The 22732-nt window shown below is 37.2% G+C and overlaps 1 protein-coding gene across 2 annotated transcripts in view; it reads left to right on the forward strand.

Annotated features, from left to right (window-relative positions):
* Nucleotides 1-2053: 2053 nt before the first annotated feature.
* The window catches only part of LOC114648729 (enoyl-[acyl-carrier-protein] reductase, mitochondrial), a 56191-nt gene continuing 35512 nt past the window's right edge, over nt 2054-22732 (forward strand). The window contains exons 1-6 of one of the 2 annotated variants that reach the window (XM_028797927.2): nt 2054-2256; nt 7413-7510; nt 12859-12990; nt 19419-19562; nt 19838-19940; nt 22161-22263. In XM_028797927.2, the coding sequence (XP_028653760.1) occupies nt 2102-2256; nt 7413-7510; nt 12859-12990; nt 19419-19562; nt 19838-19940; nt 22161-22263 (735 nt within the window). In that variant the 5' untranslated portion in view covers nt 2054-2101. Of the gene's footprint in view, nt 2257-2588; nt 2666-7412; nt 7511-12858; nt 12991-19418; nt 19563-19837; nt 19941-22160; nt 22264-22732 lie in introns of those variants that run through there. The other variant, XM_028797928.2, reaches the window with a different exon arrangement.

Here is a 22732-nt window from a genome sequence, read left to right on the forward strand (position 1 = left end):
AAATGCTGTAAATGTATCATAAATGCTAAGGTACTGTCTATTGAAATATAAATTAATTATCCATATTTCTTTCTTACTGTTATGTACTGTATGTTAGACAGAATGTGGTTAAATGAATACCTATACAATGTCATAGCATTCAGGCAATGACAACTATGATTTTTTTGGAAGAAGCTTAAGGAGTGAAGTGTGAATTATTGCTTTACATCACCTGTGCTATATGAATACACTCATATACAGTTTATTGTGACAAAATTAGTTAATGAACTCTAGGATGCTATCTCATATGTTTTCAGAAAGTGCCCTTTGGCATTTGCTGATGTTGCACTGTAGTTAGTGTTCTATCCTAAAGTGAATTGGATCCCATCCGAGAGTCAGAAGAGTGTCTCAACACCCTTTTCCTGCCTCACCTCAGATATTGATATCCTTATATCTTCAATTACATAAGTTGACAGACAATACCTTTGACACATTGTTTCAGTCATTACCCAAAGTTCAAGACCACAGGTGAGGACAGGAATGTAGATCGACAGATGGTTTTGTCTTTAGATTCAGCTCCTGCTTCAGTCCACTTGTTAGATAGATAGATAGATAGATAGATAGATACTTTATTAATCCCAATGGGAAATTCACAATTTTTTGATTTGATTTGATTTGTTGATCTCACATTCCCTTTTTCTTTTACTAGTGAGATACTTGAACTCCTCCACAGGCGGCAGTTGTTCCCCCTCATGTGGAGAAAGCAAGCCACACTTTTCTGAGAGAGAACTATGGTGGTGCTGATCCTCATGCCAGTAGCTTCACTCTCATCAATTAATCACTCAAGTCCATGGTAATAGTCAGATGTGGCAAAGAGGGCAGCATCATATGCTGAAAGCAATGTTCCTACACCTAGCCATCCAAAGTGGTCATTCTCACATCCTTGGCTGCACAATGATATCCTGTTAATGAAAACCACAGACAAGAGTGGTGACAAGACACAGCCTTGATAGGGACCAACAAAAGCGGCTGTTACCCCATATTCATGTAGAACCTCCCACAACACATACCGAGGGACAAAGACATGTTCTTTTTTTAAAACCTACAAAACAGAGCGAGGCCATGAGAAGAAGTGGCACATGTGAAGTTTTCTTTGCAGGGCTGCTGGGCTGAGACTGAGATACAGTAAGATGCTCAGTGATTTAGGAGAGTCTTTGTGTAGAGTCACTGCTTCTCCAGATTGAGAGGAGTCCACTGAAGTGTTGTGGGCAGGTAGTAAGGATACTCCCTGGGTGGCTTCCCTAACAGGTGCTGGATGGAACCTACCTCTTGGCTGGTTTGGGAATCCCTGGAATCAGTAGCTGGGGAAAAGAAGGTCTGGGCAGATCTGCTTGGTATGCTGCTACTGTGACCCACGCCATCAAAAGCAGTTTCAGAAAATGAGATGACAAGAGTACAACTTAAAAGTAATAATTAGCACTTCATATACCTGTATGTATATTGATACTTACACAATTTTCATTCAAACCTCTAGTTACAATATTACTCTTGCATGGTATAAACAGTTTCTAACCACTTGCTTGAGTTAGGACACTTGCAAAATAACTTTCTTCTTTGATCCTGTTTTCCTCTCACTATTTCTGTTTAAGAATTTCCCACGGGATGAAGTACTAGGGTGTTGTACCGTGTTAGCCATTATGAATGTAGAGAAAAGCCAAGCAAAATGGCACCTTTTATTGGCTAACTAAAAAGATTACAATATGCAAGCTTTCGAGGCAACTCAGGCCCCTTCTTCAGGCAAGATGTAATCTTTTATGTAATGGCTTTTCTCCACGGGATGAATAAAGTTCTTATTTTATCTTATCTTGTCTTACATCTGTTCTTGCTACACGCTTTTCCTTGACCAAACCCGCGACCCTTTCGGACATCACAGCCCATGTTTATCTTCCCAACGTCTGTCATTGCCCGGGGTTCTGCTGTGATCATAAACTTGCGTTGACGTTTGAAAGGTTGACAATAATATGCAGACATATCCGCTTCTGCTTTTTTTTTTTTTTTTAAGGTTTTAAAGTCCGTACTCACCGCAGCCTCTTCATTCACAGCCTCCACGCCCAGCTGCCAAATGAACGCTTCTTGCCAGCTCGCCGTCTGCTCGCACATGCGCTCTCTGCTCATCTCCTTCCTGCGGACCACGCAGCCTCGCTTCACCGCCGTCCGCAGACGGCACTACGAGGCTCTGCTGTATAGGAGTCACGGGCACCCGAACGACGTGATCAAGTAAGCGGCCGCCGCGGTGTTACTTACTGCTTTAAATTTACTGAGATTTAACAGACGGCCAATAACGAGATTATGGTTTCATTGCCAACATTTATCTATACAAATTCATTAAAGAATGTTGAAGAGAGTTTCCAACCGATGGAAGTTTACAGTGGAGGCAAGTGTTATTTAAATCGCTGCCTTAATTAGAAGTGATTTTGTTTCAATTAACAATGAACAGACGTGCTTTATTTATTAGTACCCCACACGTTTCAATTGCCCTTCTGGCATATTTAGATTTACGATATAATTGGAGAGGGGTATGAGGCAGTGATTAGTGCCGCCACCAGACAGATCAGGTGTTCTGGCTTTAAACCTTGATGCCCTGCCACTTACTCTGTATGGAGTTTACGCATTCTGCCCAGATTTGGTAAGGATTTATTCATTTTATTCAAGTTTCTGTCTCAAATTGCAAAGGTATGCCTGTTAGTTTAATGGGTGATTCTAAACTGACCCAGTGTAGGAGTGGGCACTCACAACCCAGGCTGTTTCCATCTTCCTGCCTTGTGCTACATGCTTCTGGGATAGGCCTCAACCTTTGGAGGTTGAGAATTGAATTAAGTACATATGAGGCACTAATATTGGATTACCTGCATGTGCAGTTTTACTAGACCTGCAGTGGACCGAAGCTCTGTCCAGGGTTAGTTCCTGCTATTGCTGTTGGTATAGGCTCTGGTCCCATAACTCTAAATTAGATTAAGCAGATTTGAGAATACTATGCTATATTAGCATATATCAATAGCCTAATCCTTTGTTTGTGCTTTTGGTTCTTATTTTTATTTTTTTATTTATTTGTCTTGTTCCTAAAGCTGCCAGAATCTGCTCTGGGTCCCATGCCACTCAGCAGCGGATTAAAGTGAATGGCTGGATGAACAGTACATTGAACACACAAGGGTGCCATGTTAGCAGATTAGTTTCTTTTCTGTCAGCTCCTTTATAATTTGACCTCATCTGCTAGTTGGTTATGAAAAAAGGAAGCAGTTACTCTTAACTAGCAAAACAGTTAAAGAAAGTCAAAAAGCAAAAAAAATAAATAAATAAATAGAGACCAAATCAATTCCCATGCTGTGAAAATTTTGACTTCGTAAGGCCTGAATAAAATTCCCAGAAAAGGAAGTCCTCTGCTGTAGTTAATAGCTGTGATTAAAGGACATATTAATTATTTTACATGGCAAATCAGAAACAAAACTTAACCTTGAGTCAAGAAAAAATGAGCTTGCACATGAACCTGAAACTTTCTAGGATCTGAGTTTGAGCCCCCAGCTAGTTCTACATGAGTTACAGTGAGTGATGTTTTTTTAGAATTTTCCTATTGGTTTGTTTGCATACTTCTCTAACATAAGCACTGACTTATCCAAGTAATAATATTTGTCACTCTTTTTCTAATGACTAGCAAAACACATCTTCTTGTTCCCATTTTTAAAAAAATGGCATTGCTGCTCCTGGATATGATATTTGACTGGTGCCACTACTCTGTCATAGGCTGAGGAGTCTGATCATATTTCTCCTACTAGTCCTAAGACCCTAAGTCCACCTTCCATATACTGTAATACTGAAAAGGCATGTTACTCAAGTCACCCCATTATATCCTGTGCATTCTGAATTTAGATAGATAGATAGATAGATAGATAGATAGATAGATACTTTATTAATCCCGATGGGAAATTCACATTCTTCAGCAGCAGCATACTGATACAATAAATAATATTAAATTAAAGAATGATAATAATACAGGTGAAAAAAACAGACAATAACTATGTATAATGTTAAATATTAACGTTTACCCCCCCTGGTGGAATTAGAGTCGCATAGTTTGGGGGAGGAACGATCTCCTCAATCTGTCTGTGGAGCAGGACAATCTCCCTTAGCTCTGTGGACTTCTCGCTCTGGTGTGTTTTGTACCCACTACGTTACTCAACAAAATGGTCCTATTCCTAAATGATACTTCCAGCATTGACTCTTCCAAGGTAATTGTGTCCATATGAAGCAAGAGTTCCTTATAATGAACCTGCTACATCTTGTTAACGCTGAGAACATTTTTTTTCTGAACCCCTCTTCTAGCCATGCAAAAGCCATTCTTCATGGCCTTGTCAAACTCCTCGCACATACGGGCTCAAGATTTGATCACTGTCACGTCTACTGCTTTCTTAGCCTGTTGGTACACCTAACTCAGAGGCTGAGATCTTCTTGCTAACATTGCAAAACAGGCCATTTTCTTTCAGTTGGTAGTTTCTCTCCTCATTGGTATCCACTCCTGGGTCCTAGATTTAGTGCCATGAAAGGCAGTAAATACCTTTTGAATACAAATTGTTGCAGCTGCTTCCCATACTTAAGCCTTGAATGGATCCATTAGACGAAAAGGTCCTGAGGTGCAGAAGATGCTCTTCCAGAAATGAGAGCCATACATTCCATAAAGAGCCATTTGCTTGTTGATCCTAACCATTTTAGTCTTCCTTCCCTGTCTGAGAAAACTGCTCACCAAAAGCTAAGAATGTCACACTTGGCCTTCATCCCTCACATTGTTAGTGATAAGCCTTCACAGCATCTCATTCTAACTAAGGAAGACTGAACTGTGAGGGTCATCTAGTCACCAGACACCTACTAGAGAACATCACCCTGAGTCAGACTCAGTAGTGGTCCTCCTTATTCTGTTTTGGGTGAGGTTAATTTTTTTTTCAGTTGCTCTTCAGTTTAGATCTCTTATTATAGCAAAAGTTAGACCTCTTATAACATTGCAAGATGCTGAGAAATTAGTTCACGCTTTTGTTTTCAGTTGGCTAGATTACTGTAACACACTCCTCTGAGGACTACCAAAAAAGACATCAATCGATTGCAACTAGTGCAGAATGCAGCTGCTAGAAACTCGGAAAAGAAAATTCAAGCACATCGCCCCAGTTTTGATGTCACTACATTGGTTACCTGTGTCATTTAGAATTGACTTTAAAATACTGCTTATGGTTTACAAAGCCTTAAACAATCTCGCTCCATCTTATATTTCAGAATGTCTTACACCTTAAACTCCAAATTGAAACCTTAGATCTTCAAATGGGTGTCTACTTAGAATTCCAAGAGCTAAACTTAAAAGAAGTGGTGAGGCGGCCTTCTGCTGTTATGCACCTAAATTCTGGAATAGCTTGCCAATAGGAATTCGCCAGGCTAATGCAGTGGAGCACTTTAAAACACTGCTAAAAACACATTACTTTAACATGGCTTTCTCATAACTTCATCTTAGTTAAATCCTGATACTCTGTATATTCAATTAATTACCATTATTATTCATGGTGGCTCCAAAATCCATACTAACCCCTACTTTCTCTTCTGTTCTTTTTCCGGTTTTCTGTGGTGGTGATCTGTGCCACCAGCACCTAATCAAAGCACCGTGATGTCCTTACATTGAAGGATTAAAGGCCAGAAGTCCACATGACCATCATCATTAAATTCTTCCATGTGAATGAACCCTGAATACCATGAGGACTGATTGAGGTCATTTATGTTAGGTAGAATGCCTAGAGGGGGCTGGGTGGTCTCGTGGCCTCGGAACCCCTGCAGATTTTTTTTTCCAGTCGTCTGGAGTTTTGTTTTTTCTGTCCCCCCTGGCCATCGGACCTTACTTTTATTCTATGTTAATTAGTGTTCCCTAATTTTAATTATTTATTTTGTCTTTTTTCTCTTTCTTCATCATGTAAAGCACTTTGAGCTACATTGTTTGTATGAAAATGTGCTATAGAAATAAATATTGTTGTTGTTGTTTATGTGGCCCTTCCCTTTAGACTAATTTGCTATGGGTAATTCTGCCATGAACATTCGTTTTCTCTTTACTGCATCTATCACTAAAATGTAGAGGGCCTGATTTCATTAAATATAATAGGAAAACCTATAATAAGTTGTAATGTGAACAGGGGCATCAGCGAGCCCCAAACCCCAACAGAAACATAGCAGCACAGTCCCGGGTTCAAATAATGAAAGGTTTATTACAAAATACCTCCAACGTAGCACATCACAGGTTTCCTTTTCTCCAGAAATCAATCCTCCTTACTACCTTCCTCCAGTTGAGTGTTGCTTTCCTTCCTCCCAGCTCCAACTCGCCTGGAAGGAGGGAGTGCAATCTCTTTTATTGAGGACCCGGGAGTACTTCTTGTGCCAGGGCCATTGCCCGATGGAAGTACTTCTGGGTCATATAGAAGTCCCAAAAATTGGGGAGCGCATGTCCCTGCAGTGCACCGCTTGCAGCATCCATGGACCCCAGCAGGGCTGATCTGCCAGACTACAACTTCTGGGATTCCCTCTGGTTCCCAAATGGGCGCTGATATAGAGGACTGCTGCCATCCAACACTTGAGGAAATTAAATACCCCTCTGCAACAGTCCTTTCCTGTCTTCTTTTCTCCCAGCCAGGGAAGAAAATTAGGTACACATCCGGTCAGGACGCCAATCTGTTTGCTCGGGGCCTCCCGTCTGGGTAAGAGACTTTTCAGACTTCCTGCCGGGATATCTGTTCATCCTGTGTGCCTCCTACAATGTCCAGCATCACTTGAAGAGGAAGGAGATTGTCATACACTACCTTGAAAAAGTCAGAATATGTAATCAATATCATTTTGTAATTGTATTTTGCAGTTACAGTAGAACCCTTATTTAGGAGATCAGATGGAAAACAAAAGTGTTAAATGAAGGAAATTATTATTGATTTTCCTGAATCCCTTTAGTACAAGTCTGGGATCACTCCGCACTTTTATCATTTTACTACTTCTACAATCATACATAATAGTTTTATTTTTATTTTTTGTATTCATGGCAAATTATATTAAAAAAAATAAAATACCTCTAATGTATTAAGGATTACTAGGATAGTAATTTATTAATTCATTTTGAAAGAAATAAAAGATATATTATTGAATATTCAAATTTTTAAAATGTGCACTTTAAAAACGCATTATTTATTGGTTATTAGTTGCATGCTACTGTTATTGACCTTTACATTACTAATAGGATATTTCTTTTTAATATTGCTTTACCTATAGTAATTTATAACTGATGTGTGTGTGAAACTTTTAAAATTACAGTATTCATATTTTTTGATATAATGTCATTTCTAAACATAATTATTTAAATTTTTGGGAAGAATGGAAAAGATGACCCTGCCAGACATTGGAGCCATGGATGTTCGGCTTAGGATGTTGGCAGCCCCTGTCAATCCTGCAGATATAAACATGATTCAAGGTAAAGCATATTTAAGTAAAGCTTAATCATTTTTTTTTTTGTCAGAGAGATACTATATGAATTTTTGTTTTATGAAATGCACCCTCTGGGTATAATATACATGGGCTATCAAGGCAAAGCCATGTCTTTGAGAATAACTGTTTTGGAGACCGTAAGGTTTAATCTCTGGTGTTTTCTAGATGATAAAGACCTTTTAGCCATGTTAGAATATTCCCATTGGCACACCCTGGAGACATTCCCAAATGAGTCTGAAAAATGGCTCCTCCAAATCTGAGAGTGGCTTTGTCTTTATTGATTGAAGGGGCCGCCAGCCTTAGTGGAATCATTCAGGTACCTCAGCAGGTGATTGTGAGCTTTACCAGCCAGCTGGTGTGGTGCTTAGAGCCTTGTGAAAAATGTATCATATACGTAAGAAAGCTTTTTATTTAGCAGTTTTTATTAATCACTACAGACGTGACCTATATCTGTAAAAATTAATAATAAAATATTATTTAAACTTTCAATAGGGTTGTAGCTCATTTGCATTTAACACTAAAGCAGAATTTTATGTTTCATTGCAGTAAAATTTCTGCAAGTTATGTTACTATATAATTTCTATTAATTCTTCATGTACTGGTTGTTTTTCAAGCCACAGACTTGGGAGTTGGCACATTGTTGCTTCTCCCCTTAAGTCAAATTTTTGACATATAATTTCAGCCTTGAGCTCCCCAGTGGGTGGCAGGGCAACCCAGGGTTCCGCGTGAGTGGCTGCAAAGGGTGTGACAGTAGCATAACGGTCAGCAAGCTTGTCTTTGAGGTGGGGAAGTGCAGGCAGTTTGGATTTGATTCCCATCTAATATACATTTTTTTTATCAAGGGTTTCCTCCAGTCACTGTTTCAAGCTGCCTCCAGTGGGGTCACAAGCATAATCATACCTCAGTATACCACTGCTGTAACCTGAGTAGTCACTGTTTCGGTGTTGTTTTTGAAGCTGTACTCTACTTAGCTGTGGGGCTGCAAGTTTGAAACTGCTGGTCACAACCAGGGCATCTTGGGAGCAGATTGAGCGGCCAGGATCGATATGTTTATTTATATGATGGAATCCCCTTATCATGTCAAAGAATCCCTTCTAGTTCAAATTATTGCCATTCTCTGTGAGTCTGTCTTCCAGCCATGTGTCTCTGGTCAAATTGCTGCTCTCATGAATAACTGTATGTCACTTGCTCAGACTTGTATAAAGTAAAATTGCCAGTGAAGTTTTGAAATATTACCTGGGCAACAGCAGGAAACATAGCTACATCTGTATAAATAAAGCTGACTTGTTATCTGTTTGTTTGTGTATATGAATGATTGTATAATGTATGGCTGTTTTGGCATCACTCAAAAACTGTTGTGCATATTTTCATGAAAATTGGAGGATAACTCAAATCTTATATTGTCTGATTTCTGCTGCAGTTCATTAAGTCCAGAGGTAGAATGAGTGATCTTAATGGGATCTGATAAAGGAGAATCAGTATTTATATTATTTATATTACCAATTATGCATTCCAAATTGCCACAGATCCCTGTTAATCAATGTTTTGAAGCCAGGCATTTCTAGTGAAACTCACAGTCAATTTTGTGTTGCTTTCTCATTTGAGTATAAAGTAAAATTTACAGTAATATTTTCAGGAAGTACAGCTAGTATTGAATACAACTGTTTTTCAAAACCCCAAAATAGATTTGTGGAGTCAGGCTTCTGCATCTGTGCAACATTTAATAATGTATTATTTTGGGCGCTAAAGAGTGCTTCTTGGGTTTCCCCATCCTTATGGTGCAATGATAACCTGGAATGGAGGGTTAAAAGTAGTAGCAAGGGAGTCCTGATAGCTGAATGTTCTATTTCTATGGAGCTTCAACACTGAATTGCTTTGTATTTAGAAACCCTGTTGTGCAGCCATTTGTTATTATTTACTTATTTTGCTGATGTTTATATCCAAGGTGACTTACAACATTTCAGGTACATCTGGTTTAATTTCTTTTGTTTTTCCAATTGGAGCACAAGCAGATAGTGTCACATAGTGCCAGTAGCCGTATCTGAACCCACAGCCTCGTGGTTTGAGGTCCAAAGCCTTAGCCATTATGCCTCGCTGCCTATTGCATTATCAGAGCATATGTTGAGTGCTGTTCTGCCTGTTTATTAGATCATCATTTCCTTGTGGTGCAATGGTAGCACTGCTGCCTTGCAGCTAGTAGATCATGGGTTCACGTCCAGGGTCCTCCCTTCGTGGAGAATGCTTGAGTAGTGAGAAAAGCACAATACAAATGAAAAATAATTATCTCTCTATTATTTAAAAAAATCCTGGGACGAGACAAGACTTTTTAGCCTGGGACGGACAAGACTTTTTCAGAGAGATACTTTCATGTCCCACGAGACAAGACTTTGTTCCAAGAGATTTAACCACACCCAGGGCCAAAATAAAAGACAAAGAGTAGATGACAAAGCACAACATCATAAAGAGGTTCAAAAACATTGGCGCGATAAACATGCAGAGCAGGTTAGAGATAATGAAAGTAGTAATATTCGAAAGTCTTAAAAAAATAATAGTAAAGATCGCATTAGTGCAAACAAACGGAAATTATTACTCGGTGAAATAACGGAACAGCATAAAGAGATCGAATATATGGACATAGGTGATATGACAGATGTAGATATTGTTCGGATTTAAACTTTAAGTCAGAGACTTATAGATTGTCTAATTCATGTTGCCATCAGGGAAAAGTAGTGTTTCTTCACAATGAAGAGGCGTACTCGCGAGAATTAAAAGGTTTGTAGTTTGGTGAAAGTGAATTCCACATACGCGAGTGACAGAGATGCGAAGCGGCTGGTGCATAGCGCAGGCCGGGGGGTTGGCAAGTGAAGCGAGTCGGGGGGGCAAAGTCCCCTAATTATTAGACGATAAAGAGATACAATAGGCAACTTTATTTTTTTACACATTATCTTCCACTCTCTAGTTGCTAACATTTTCATCTCCTAGATATGTGGGAGAAATTGTGGATCCAGAAGACCGGGGAAAAGAAGATGCTTTGCAGAAGTTCAGGTGGCAAGCAGGTCTGCTCCCTGGATAAGCTCATTTAAACTTTATGACAATAAATGGTAAAAACAACACAGTCCAATTGAAAGATACTGATTGAAATGATGTTCAACCATAACCACAAGTGGTTGCATTTGACCCATATGCAAGAAATGTGTAAATATTCCTTTTGATATTTTACTAAACATATACTCTTCCCATCATGACAAATCATTTACTTAAACATCCACAATTCAATCATTATTATATCCAGATAATCCACTTTGAGGTTATGGGATAACTTTGCTGAAAGTGAATAACAATAATAGAAAAGGTAGAATTAAACAAGCAAGAAAATGTACATCTGGCGTGTCATGTGGGTACGTTTGGAGACTTGGGTTACTTGGATTGAAGGTTGGAGCATTTTCAATTTTCTAATCACTGCATCAAAGAGTTTGTTATCACGATTCCATCATTTACATTTTGGTAACAGTGTGTCATATTCAAAAATAACAGTGATAACAGAATGTAATTACATGTACTTGTAGTGTACATAAAACATGCTTTTTAATACTCTTTTACAATATCATGTGGCAGAAGATGCTTTAATAAACAGCAGATTCCAACACAACTGATGAAAAGACACACATGCTTTTGTTAATTGTTGTTGAATGTGTAGGGTTGGTGGCTAATAGTAATTGAAATTTTTAAACATAATATTCAAAGAGTATACAATGAAAATTACAATCTGTGCTGAAGTCTCAAGCTGAAATTGTTGGCTGTATATGAATAAGATAAATAGAGAATCATTGTGGTTCTTTGGCAATAAATCACAGTGTCAGAGAAATACTGAATTATTATAATTTTTAGTTAATGTAATGCAGTGAGGTTATTTTAAATATCAAAATACAGAGTACATGTTTAGTCACTGCAGCATAATGCATCACCAAGCCACTTTTGCTACATTTCTATATAAGTAAAGTTGGTTTTATTTTTTACTTTTATGGACATGAACATTGAGTCTGTTACTCAGTTTGATTTCAAGCAGCAGAAGAAGCGAGCTGCTGTTGAGGTTCATGAAAGATGTCACACAGCTACAGGGTTGAGTGTGGGATGGGGCAGAGGCAGAAGACAGACTGTTAGCATATAACTTGATCTCCCACTGCATTTGTAACCATAAGGGATATTTAGTTTGTACAGTGATGAATAAATAAACAATATCATTACTACCACTTTTTTTGCAACTTTTTGCACCATTTGTTTATTTGTTTATTTACTTGTTGTGTTCTACATATATATCTGCACTGAAGGAGTTGCTTTTAATCTCATTGTACATGTGTATAGTGACAATAAAAGGCATTCTATTCTATTCTATTCTATTCTATTCTACCATATCGAATACATATAGAATATCATTATTAGGGAATTAGATAAATAAATATGCATCTAAAGTTGTGCCTTTGTTGTAAAATAACAAACAGCCATTCAATCTCTGCCTACATATGACGCTGCCTCATAACATATCCTGCAGCAATGTGTACAAGGTGTGGATGTGCATGACTACAGGTGTTTCACTGCTTTGCCAGCAGGAGCGACTGTCGAGTGAGTAAAAGAAAAAAATATAAAATGTATACAAATTGAAATAGCTGCCATCAAGGTAAAACTGAAAAGTAAACTAATTCATAGTTGAAGTCACACAGAATCTTTCTCTGTGTTAAGAGAGATAAGTTTATACATTTGTCAGTATTTTTCAATAGGAGATATTGAAATTCCTGCTGTAATTGAGATATCTCAGTGAAATTTAAACTGTCTCAACAAATTTTCTTCAACATTAAGCGTGCTGCTTCAAAGAAATTGATCCACAGGGAGCCAAGTTATTTTATTTGGAGAGACAGACAGACAGGCATGGCTATTGCAGTTGGTACTTTTTGCATTACTGTATATGGAAGTGCATCTGAAAATACCTTTCTTTGTTTAGAATGTGTGGAGTGTTTAAAATGTATATTGTTTATGATGATTATTGTAACTGCCTGGAGAAAACTACAGAAACCCCAGTTTGTTCATTTTTAATAGATTTGTCTTTTGTGATACAGCCCCTATAAATTTACTATGATCATTTGTTCTGAGTTTTTATTAATTTTTAATATACTATATGTGTTTGTTTGGTCTGAAGTAATTCAAGTCGGTAAATGTTTTATGTTGCTACAGATGAGGGATGCACTGTTATTTAAACTCCTTTCTGCCTATGACTATGACATTATGTTAACAGTTATATCTTGAAATATGTCTTTCCTAAAATGTAATCTCCTTTTTCAGGTACTTATGGCATCCTGCCCTCTCTACCTGCAGTTGGAGGAAATGAAGGACTAGCTGAGGTTATTGAAGTAGGCAATCAAGTTACAACACTAAGTCCAGGGGACTGGGTTATCCCAGTAGATGCTGAATTTGGTAAACTGACTTATTATGAAATCATGTTTTATTATGGCGTTCCTGGGTCTACATTGAGGGAGCATGTTTCATTGCTGTGGAAAACAGAAATTGATATTTTTCATGTTAGCTGTTTTTCAGGGTCAGCTGCAATTTACTTTGAATTCATATAAAAAGTTGCACAGAATGTATAGTGCCCATTAATTTTATGGGGAGAAATAGTGTTTAGTTATACAAATAAAATTCTTATCTTTCTGTATTTCACATTTTGTAAAATATCAATATGGAAATATTATTAATATAGGTATGTCTTAAAATATGTATATGTTAATTAGCCATTTCCCACTTTGGCCGATTTCGGGTTTTGGCTGTAACATATACATTTAATGTAGTAGCCATTAGAAAATAAAGTATGGCTTAAGCTTAAGACAGGGTCCCATATTTTACTGCATTTGGCTGCATGGCTAAATCCAGAAACAACGAAGATAACACCCATTATTATCAAAACTGACTGCTTTTATTGCAAAAAAATCAAATAGTCCTAAAAGAATGTGAAAACTGCAAAATCATAAAAAGCAACACACAAGAAAAAGTAAAAAAATTTTGCTTACTGTACCTCTTTTGACAGAAGTGTTAGCGCCTGGAACCAAGACATTTATAACTGACTATCTGGACTTGGATGTGAGACTCCTCTGTAGGCAGGTATACTACCCATCTTAGTTAACTGAAGTTTAGGTGGACTTCTAGATAGGACATGGAAAAAAATCAAAAACATTCTGAGATTGTAGTTTACCTCATCCGAAGGGGCTATTTACAGCATGATCTTCATAACATGTGCTACATGCACTTCTTCCTGTCAATTTCCTGGATGGCCATGGCATTTAAGCCTCTTTTACTGATTTACCAGTGCAGCTGCATTTATTATGCCATTAACACATTCATCAGTTGTTTGACCCAGAATGTTTCATTCCTAAGGCCATTTCCATGTTTGTCTGGCTATCCTTCTAAAAAATGCAAAAAAGTGCCAAACATAGAATAAAAACTAATAAAAGGATTAACCTGCTTGCTTTTAGATACAAAAGTAATAATTTATTGACAAAACCTTTCCATAACCAAGTGTGACTTATTCTCATTCTCAACTCACTGAGCCTGCTATCATTATACTTCTGTACACATATTTCAAAAAGGACAGATTGACCTGGCCATACTGAATCAAATCTTGCCACTGTCCCATTCCAAAAACAGTACACTGCACATTGTTTCTTCGTAACCTACCAGAATGCAGTACTGAGTTGCAGAGGAACACAACAGGCATGAAAAGTAAAAATGAATAAACAACAACTAATAAAATATATCCATAAAATTGTCCAAGTCTATTTTTAGTGAAGTCACCTACTTTTGACCACACTTAAAACGTATAAGTCTTTGCATATCTGGCCACAAATGTTTTTAGGGTTCTTGTATTTTTCAGCTGTATCCACATAAATTCAATTAGTTTGAGGTCCGGACTTTAACTGAGAATTTGTTTTTACATTCTGAATCACTCCTGTGTGTCTTATTGTTATTGAACTGATGAAGGCTTTTTAACAAAATTTAGTAAGCTTTCCTCCAGGATTTTTATATTTTTTGTATCTTTCTATATTCACATGTTTTTCATCATGGTGCAAAGTTCACTGGTGACCTCACCCTATGTTAACTGTTTGGAAACTTATTCACCAATTTAAAATCCAGTTTTGTAAGTTACTTTATATCAGTGGCTCCTAGTTTCAGAATTAATCATCTGAGCAGCATTGTATCATGTGCTTTTTGAACATCTAACTAAATTACGTTGTGTACTTTGCTTTTGTCTGCTTTTTCCAAAAAGAAAAAAAAAATGACAGTATGGGTTTGCATTTTAATTTTCAGTTATTAAATGTCAATAAATTTCCAATTAAATAGCATAGGAATTTATATTGTGAGATGGAAAAATATGAACAGTTTAAGGGGTAAATACTTTATACAGCAATAATAGAGGAGATGTAATCTTGTGGAATTCACATTATTACTGTTATTATTAGCATCTGGTATATTGATTGAGAATCTATGAATTATCAGTGTTGCAATTTATTATAATTTATAAATAAGTCATTTTTACAAACGTTAGCAATTTTTTTATCATCAGAAACACTATTTTCCTCTTGGATATACCAGTCCAAACTTTTTCTTATCACTTAATCCTATTTGCTTTTGTGAGTGGCTTACCTTGCAGTTTACCATCTAAATTTTAAGTCAGTTTTAAAGAGTTTTTTATGGCTGCTTCAGCATGTATGTCAGATGAAGATGACTACATTTTCTGTATCTTATGCTCACCGCATAAACAGGTTGATTGAATCTGACACAACTATTATAAAAGATTTCCCACTTTTCAGTCCTTATTTCTTTAGTGCAAAATATTAATGCTTGTGTCTCTCATCACATGGCCTTCAGCCCATTACTGTATTTTTAAACACATGCGGATACACTGGGGCTTGCTGTGGACTGATAATCCATAGTGACCCTGAGGCACAATGCCAAATTCAACGGCCTTGTCTGCTAAGGATGCTTACTTATGGATTAGAGGACTGTAGAGTAACTCTGGTACCAAATATTTTTCCTCATATCCTTGAGATTCAGAATGTATTTCCTTATTATGTGTACAGCACAGTGGGTCCCCTGCTGACTTACAGATTTAGAGTCTTAGGTTTGAATCCCAGGTTTGGGAATTATCAACGTAAAGTTTGCATGGTCCTTCTGTGACTTACATGGGTTTTCTTTTAATGTACTTCACCTTTACCAAATGTTGTTTAAAATCTATATTGGCATGGGGCACATCTGTACTTGAGTTTGTTAGATCTCATATTTCATTGTAGATTTAATTTTGTTTCATTTTTGTGCAGAATCAAATGTTTAACGCAATATTATTTTCATGACATCATCATTTTGTGCACTTTTTGCATGAGCTCCACTGTTTATGTGTCTAGTTGGTATAAGGCCACATGGTTGCTACTTGCTAAGACAGGGTTTTGAAATTTGTTGTACTGTGGTTTTGGATCTGGTATTTTGAGAAACCTATTTTCTGCTGTATTGATCTTAGACATTTTTGGTTATTCATTTGTCTCAGCCTTTAAATTTATTTGCATCTCTGCTAGCATCCCATTTAGTGTTGACTCCAGATAGATAAGCCAACATTTCTGCTTCTATACGTTCCTAACTTGACATTTGCACTTTGCACTTATCCATCCATTTTCCAAACTGCTTTTTCATTTGAAGGTAGACATCTGCATTCATGCTGGACCTGACTTTATTCTTTGCAGTTTGAGGTATAATTTTAATAACTGCAAGCAGGAGTGAGTGTGAGACTCAGATGTGGGAGTATCCTCATCTGAATCTTTAAAAACATGAATGCATCACATAATATTTGAGATAGAGCTCACTTTGTTTAGGCAGACTTTGGCAGCACAGCAGCCAATCAGGTAAAATCTATACGGCCTCCTGTCATGCAGAAAACTGCCTAGGCTTTGTGTGAAAATCCATATTGAACAAGGCAATTATGAAGACTGTAAAGTCTCTAAAATAACAAAAGACAAATCTTGCTGAAATATCTGTTTAAATATCACACACAATTTACAGTATATGTTGCGCACCTTAAGTCTAGGTTGTCACTCATCTACCATTGTTAAAGGACAAACCATACTAACATTCATAACAAACCTCAAAGTGACAAGTAACCTATAAATCCAAAAGAAAAAAAATGGTGTAACTGTTTTGGTAAATTGAATTTATTGAGTTTACACAATTTCAATGCAATCTTAGTAATTTCAGTGCAGCAGAACAAAAATTGGTTCTGTGAGATAAATTAATGGTTCTAAAAATATGGTCCATGGACCAACAGTGGTCCCTAAGTGTGAGTCAAGTGGTCTGCCAGCTGACAGTAATGAGGGAAAAGTAACTATTAAATCAATCGTATATGTTAGAAAGAAAGAAAGAAAGAGAGAAAGAAAGAAAGAAAAGAATCGTCGTCCAGCGTCTCATGTAGTGCCCCTTTCCCTGTCTCTATGTTATTACCTACAAGGCTGTATTTATAATGCCCTAGAAGTCTCCACCTGCCTTCTCAGACTTGAAAGGTATAATGAGAAACTTCCAGGGGTTCCTGGAACAAGCTCAGCACACCTGTGAATACTCTACCATCAATCGCCTGTCCAGCCCCTTCCCATCTCTAGGGTGGCTACTACAATATATGTACACACACTATGGTCTGAACACATGCCAGAATAACTAAAAGGGAAGAAATTTTTAAAAAGAAAGAAAAGAAAACTTCTGACTTGACAGTCTCCATGAGGCGTTATGCAAGTGTATTGCTGTTGGTATAATGGGGCCCTAGTAACATTTCTGGAGACACTTCTGCTGAGTAATTCATTGGCTGACATACTCAGTGTTAGTGTGTCAGAGAGAGGATGTGGAGCATTGTTCATAATGGCATAGTTTGGTTTTCATTTTCTGACCCTGCCTTTTTAATTAGCTTGTTAATTCGGTGGGCCTTTTCATGAAGTGATCTTACCGGCCCAGGACACCACAGCATAGAAAATTTCACTGGCCATCACAGAGTTGTAGAAAATGTGAAGGATGTCACTACCCATATTAAAGGAATGCAGTCTCATAAGAAAGAAGAGCCTGCTCTGCCCTTTCTCATTAAGTTCTTCTGTGTTCCGAGACCAGTCCAACCTATCATTGATGTGGACCACCAAGTACTTGTAGGAGTGGACCAACTCCATATCCACTCCCTGAATAATGACTGAACATAGAGGCTTTTTCTCTGTTATATATTTATTTAAGCATTTATTTGTTAAAAATAATGGCTTCTAGTACTACTAATTCAATATATTTTGAAACATGGAACATGGGCCTGAAACCTCCAGTACAGGGCACACTCTATGACTTTCTTGCAGATAATAACATTTGTTTTAATTCCAAGCCTTCCTGTTTGCTTGATGTGGTCACTCCTCTCTCTCACTCTTCTTACCATTCTGAAGCTCTTACATTAAGCACTGTCACTATCAAATCCAGCAGCTCTCAATCACTGTACAGGTCTCTCGTCTAAACTCACTTTAATGTCAGCCTGGGGAACCCACATCTTGTCAAGGTGGTCCTTTAACTTTATGCCACCAGTAATCTATGCATTAGTGCTAACAGGCTACCTACTGTTAATTGATTTTCATAGCTAAGGAGTTAATTATGAATGACTGGCTGAAATCTGGGACTTTAAAATGCATATACAATAACATTATATTTTTCTTGTAAATACACTTCCAAAAATTAGTTTATGAAAGGAAATGCAGAATTATACCTACAGATGATTGTCAAACTAAAGTGGTCTGCTGTTAAATTTGACTTTAGTAAAGCGGTTTTCTGTCCAACCACTGCAGTAATGGGATTAAGCATTTTCAGCTGGTGCCCATCCTGGCAAAACTGGGTGCAAGCAAGAAACTGGTCTTACATGAGGTCCAATCCATTGCATGACTGTCTCACACACACAAACATTTTCACTGGACCATTTTAGAACCCTCAGTTAATCTAAATTGCAAGTCTTTAAATGTTCAGTGACGTCTTGTATATTATTATAAGGAGACATAATTATTCCCAGTGGGCTCAAGAAAGAAAGTCCCTATAATAAGAGTCTTGGTTTGTCCAAAGCTGGTGTCACACTACATGTCTTTTCTAGTGATTTTCAGTTGTAGCTTTTATTTAAATAATCCTAGTGAATCATGGATGGTTACGGAGCACTCCATTGTCTACTAGTTGTATAGCGAGACATCTTAGTGATTCAGTCATAGTGATCTATGACTCACCAGTGCAGATTGACTTAAGCTGTAGGGATGGGTTCCTGTGTGTACAGACACAATAGAATACAGACACAAGGAATGTGGATGCATTGAACAACACAAACCTTGTCAGAATTGAAAGAGGAAAAAGAAAGGCCCAGATGATAACTGATCTCAGCATTATACCTGGAAAACATTCCTGCAGTCACTGGTGTGGTCAGACAGCATGATCATTAGTTGTGAAAATGCAGTGATGTTGTGATACTTTGGAAATTTGAAATTGTGTAGAACAGTTGTAAGATAATTATGCAATCTGTCATAAATTATGATATCTGCTTGGGTATGACATCCTCAAGATGATGCAATCAAGCATCAGGTCGATATGTTCTCCATTTTAAAGTCATGTAGTGGGCACACACAAACACAGGAACAACTGACCTAATAAGATGTCTTAAGAGTGTTTGAAGAAACTCTTATTGATGTACTGAATGACCATAAAAACATATTCATACATTACTGTATAGCACTTATTAGAACTTTAAAACCACAGAAAATCTTCATATAGTTGTTGCTTTTTCATACTAAATATTGAAATTATTTTTCCTGTTTAAGGGACATGGCGAATTGAAGCCGTATGTAATGAGAGGGATCTAATTCCAGTTCCCAATGATATACCATTGCTCAGTGCTGCAACCATTGGTGTAAACCCATGTACTGCTTATAGGATGCTACATGACTTTATACAGTTGAAACCAGGTGAGTGCCAAGTGACTAGGTAATTAATAACTTTAGTTATGTATCAATTTAAACATGTTATTTGAACAGACATAGGTTTATTAAATAAATGTGTGGGGTTTTTTTTGTTTTATTTTCCTTCCTTCCTGGGCACTGTATGTTTTTTCTACCACTTGGAGTAAGGTAGGGTAGAGTAGTTAGAAACTAATCTTTAATTGTAGTGAATTCTGGCCAAAAACATGGCAATGCACAGTCAGTAAAACATTTTGTGGTCATTTCTTGTGATTTGTCTTTAGGAGACACAGTAATTCAAAATGGTGCCAACAGTGCAGTAGGTCAAGCTGTAATTCAGATTGCAGCCTCGATGGGGATAAATACTATTAACATTGTAAGAAACAGGTACTGTAATTAGTTTCATAATAATAATAATATGTCTACATGAGTAACATTTTAATAGTCTGCTAAGAAATACTTTAAAACAATGTAAATTAGTGGAGTTTATATGTTGTTTGCTAAAATATAATAATATTTATTGAGCTTCTGTAAAAAGTCAGTTTCCCACTGTGGACAAATAAAGTGTTATCTATCCATACATCCATCCGTCCAACATTCAGCTATTCTAATGTATATTTGTAAATGAACAACTGAACTTTTTGATGGTTATGACAGAATTATGACTTACAACTTTGACATGTTGATGCAGTGACTCGCCTTGCCACCTCACACTGTTTGGAGGAATTGTTGCTCTGGATTAGATTTATTTTTTGTTTATATAGACTTTATGCTGTTTAAAGATAACTTCATATTATGTTATTAATTCTGTTTTTGATTTAGTTTTGTGTTGAGTTTATATAATTTTACTGATATGGTGTTTAATTTTACTGTTATGTTTTATGTTAAGTATTGTGACACTAGGGGTCGCTGTTGCCCCGTAAAACCCACAGACAACGCATCCAAACACCAGGTAAAAGTCCCAGTAATAATTTTAATAATTACAATAATGTGCACAAAGCACCTCCACAATACTCAATAATCAATAACAATAGCACAATAAATCAACAATAATCCTCCTCTCCACCAAGCAGCTCTGTCACTCTTCCTCCCAACTCTGGCTCCCCTTGCTGGGTCTCAACCAGTCCTTTAAATAGTCTGTAACCTGGAAGTGCTTCTGTTCTTCAGTCCATGTGATTCTATAGCACTTCCAGGTCAGATGGAAACTCTTATTTTTTTTCAGCCCAGAAGTACTTCAGTTCTTCCGTCCCTGTGACTAGGGAGTACTTCCGGGCTATAGGGAAAATAACAATCCCTGTGCATCCCTGCAGCGTCCCCTGGTGGCACCCACGGTATCCAGCAGGGCTCTGAAGCCGAACTCCATTTTCCATGATGCCCTGCGGGGATCCAGGGCACCTCCATGTTGCAGGGAAGACTCCATCTAGGGGCCTGGGGGTGCTGGCTGGGATAAACTGCCGGCCATCTCTCACAGTATATATTTAGTGTTTTTGTTGTCTGCCTTGTTGTCCTGAATGTGGAGCCTAAGAAAATGGGGCCACGTAATAAGGCATCTCTTTAGCTACATGTTTTTTCTCTTTTTGCTGTCTTTTTGTCCTGTCTTTTGTGCTTTTTATTATAAAATGCTTTTTTTATTTTTGATTTGAGGTTTCATGGTTTTCCACTCCTTCCTTTCTGATGACCATCTGGTTATTTTTGAGCATTTAGCAGCCTCAACTCCATTTCTTGGCCTTTGCAGCCTGACTTTTGAATAAGGGTTAGGTTGTCTAGAGTGGGGCCTAATTTAGGGGTCCCAGACCTGAAATAAGGGCAGGTCAGGTGTTTTGTGGACTTTTGGTGGTTTGTGTGACAGGATAACACAAAACTGGAAGGAGTTACTTCCATGGACAGTATACATAAACTGGTATTCATGTGTGTTAATACGAAAGAGTTTCCTTCAGCATCAGTTACTTTCAGAAAAGTTTTTAGCTCCAGCTATCCTGTACTTCAAAAACTATATGGATGAATGACGGAAGAAGTACAGGATCCCCATAGTACAAAATCTCCAGTGGGGCTCAGCTTGTATTACATTTTAAAATAAATTATACATTTTAATTAACTGTTAATATATACAGAAGGTTTGGAGGTAATTTGTTTTATATATGGTTTGTAAGTGTTACTTCATAATCTAAAGTGACATAATTGAATGCTCAATGATATTGCTGAAAAATTAGTGTGCATACAGTATCTAATTTTGATTTCATTTTAATGTTAAATTTATACTTCTTAGAAATTAATCTATTTTCGTCAGCATGTTATTTTATTAAGAAAATTACTAGTTCTCTAGATATTATTATATTATATTATATTATATTATATTAACAGCATAGCCAAAGTCTATTTCAGCAGTTTTAAGTGCAAGGCCAAAACATACCCTCACTTATATTGGGTCCATTTATCATGTGTGTCCTTGAGATGTAGGAAGAAACTGTAGTATTTAGACAAAATCCATGTTGAATGTGCTGACTTCACATGTTGGTTTTTGAAGGTTTGATGCAGCAGTACTAGCCACTACACTACTAAACCATCACTCATATACAGTCATATTTATCACCTCTTTTGTTTTCTTAGACCAGATCTACAGAATTTGGTTCAAAAACTGAAGGCACTGGGGGCAAACTACATTATTGCTGAAGAACAACTGCATAAATCTAGTGCTGAAAATATACTGAAGGTAAAAACAATTTTATAATAAGGAATCTTTACAAGATATTGATTTTAGAGTCTTCTCCTTAAATCAGCAAATAATCCTAATATTTTTTACATGCAAATAACTGATCAAAAATATTTTTTATTTTTATCTTGAATGCATTTAAGTTTCCATAATTTATTTTTGAAATGTTTATTTATCACATAGCATTCTCAAACCCGCTTAATCCACTTACGCATTGGGGAAGGGCTGAAGCAGATGCTGGCAGCACTGGGCACGAAGCAGGAAAGAATTCCGGACAGGGTGCCAGTCCATTGCATGGCTCACATCCACAAACCCTCCAAATACAGACGCACACATACATATACACACACACAGTTGGGAATCACCCTTTTATAATAAACTGTATGTCTTTGGACATTTGGGAGCACAAAATGTGGTCACATGATAAGCATAATGACTCCATGTAGAATTTAGTATTTGTCAATATATT

The sequence above is a fragment of the Erpetoichthys calabaricus genome, chromosome 3 (assembly GCF_900747795.2).
Source record: "Erpetoichthys calabaricus chromosome 3, fErpCal1.3, whole genome shotgun sequence".
Lineage (NCBI taxonomy): Eukaryota > Metazoa > Chordata > Cladistia > Polypteriformes > Polypteridae > Erpetoichthys > Erpetoichthys calabaricus.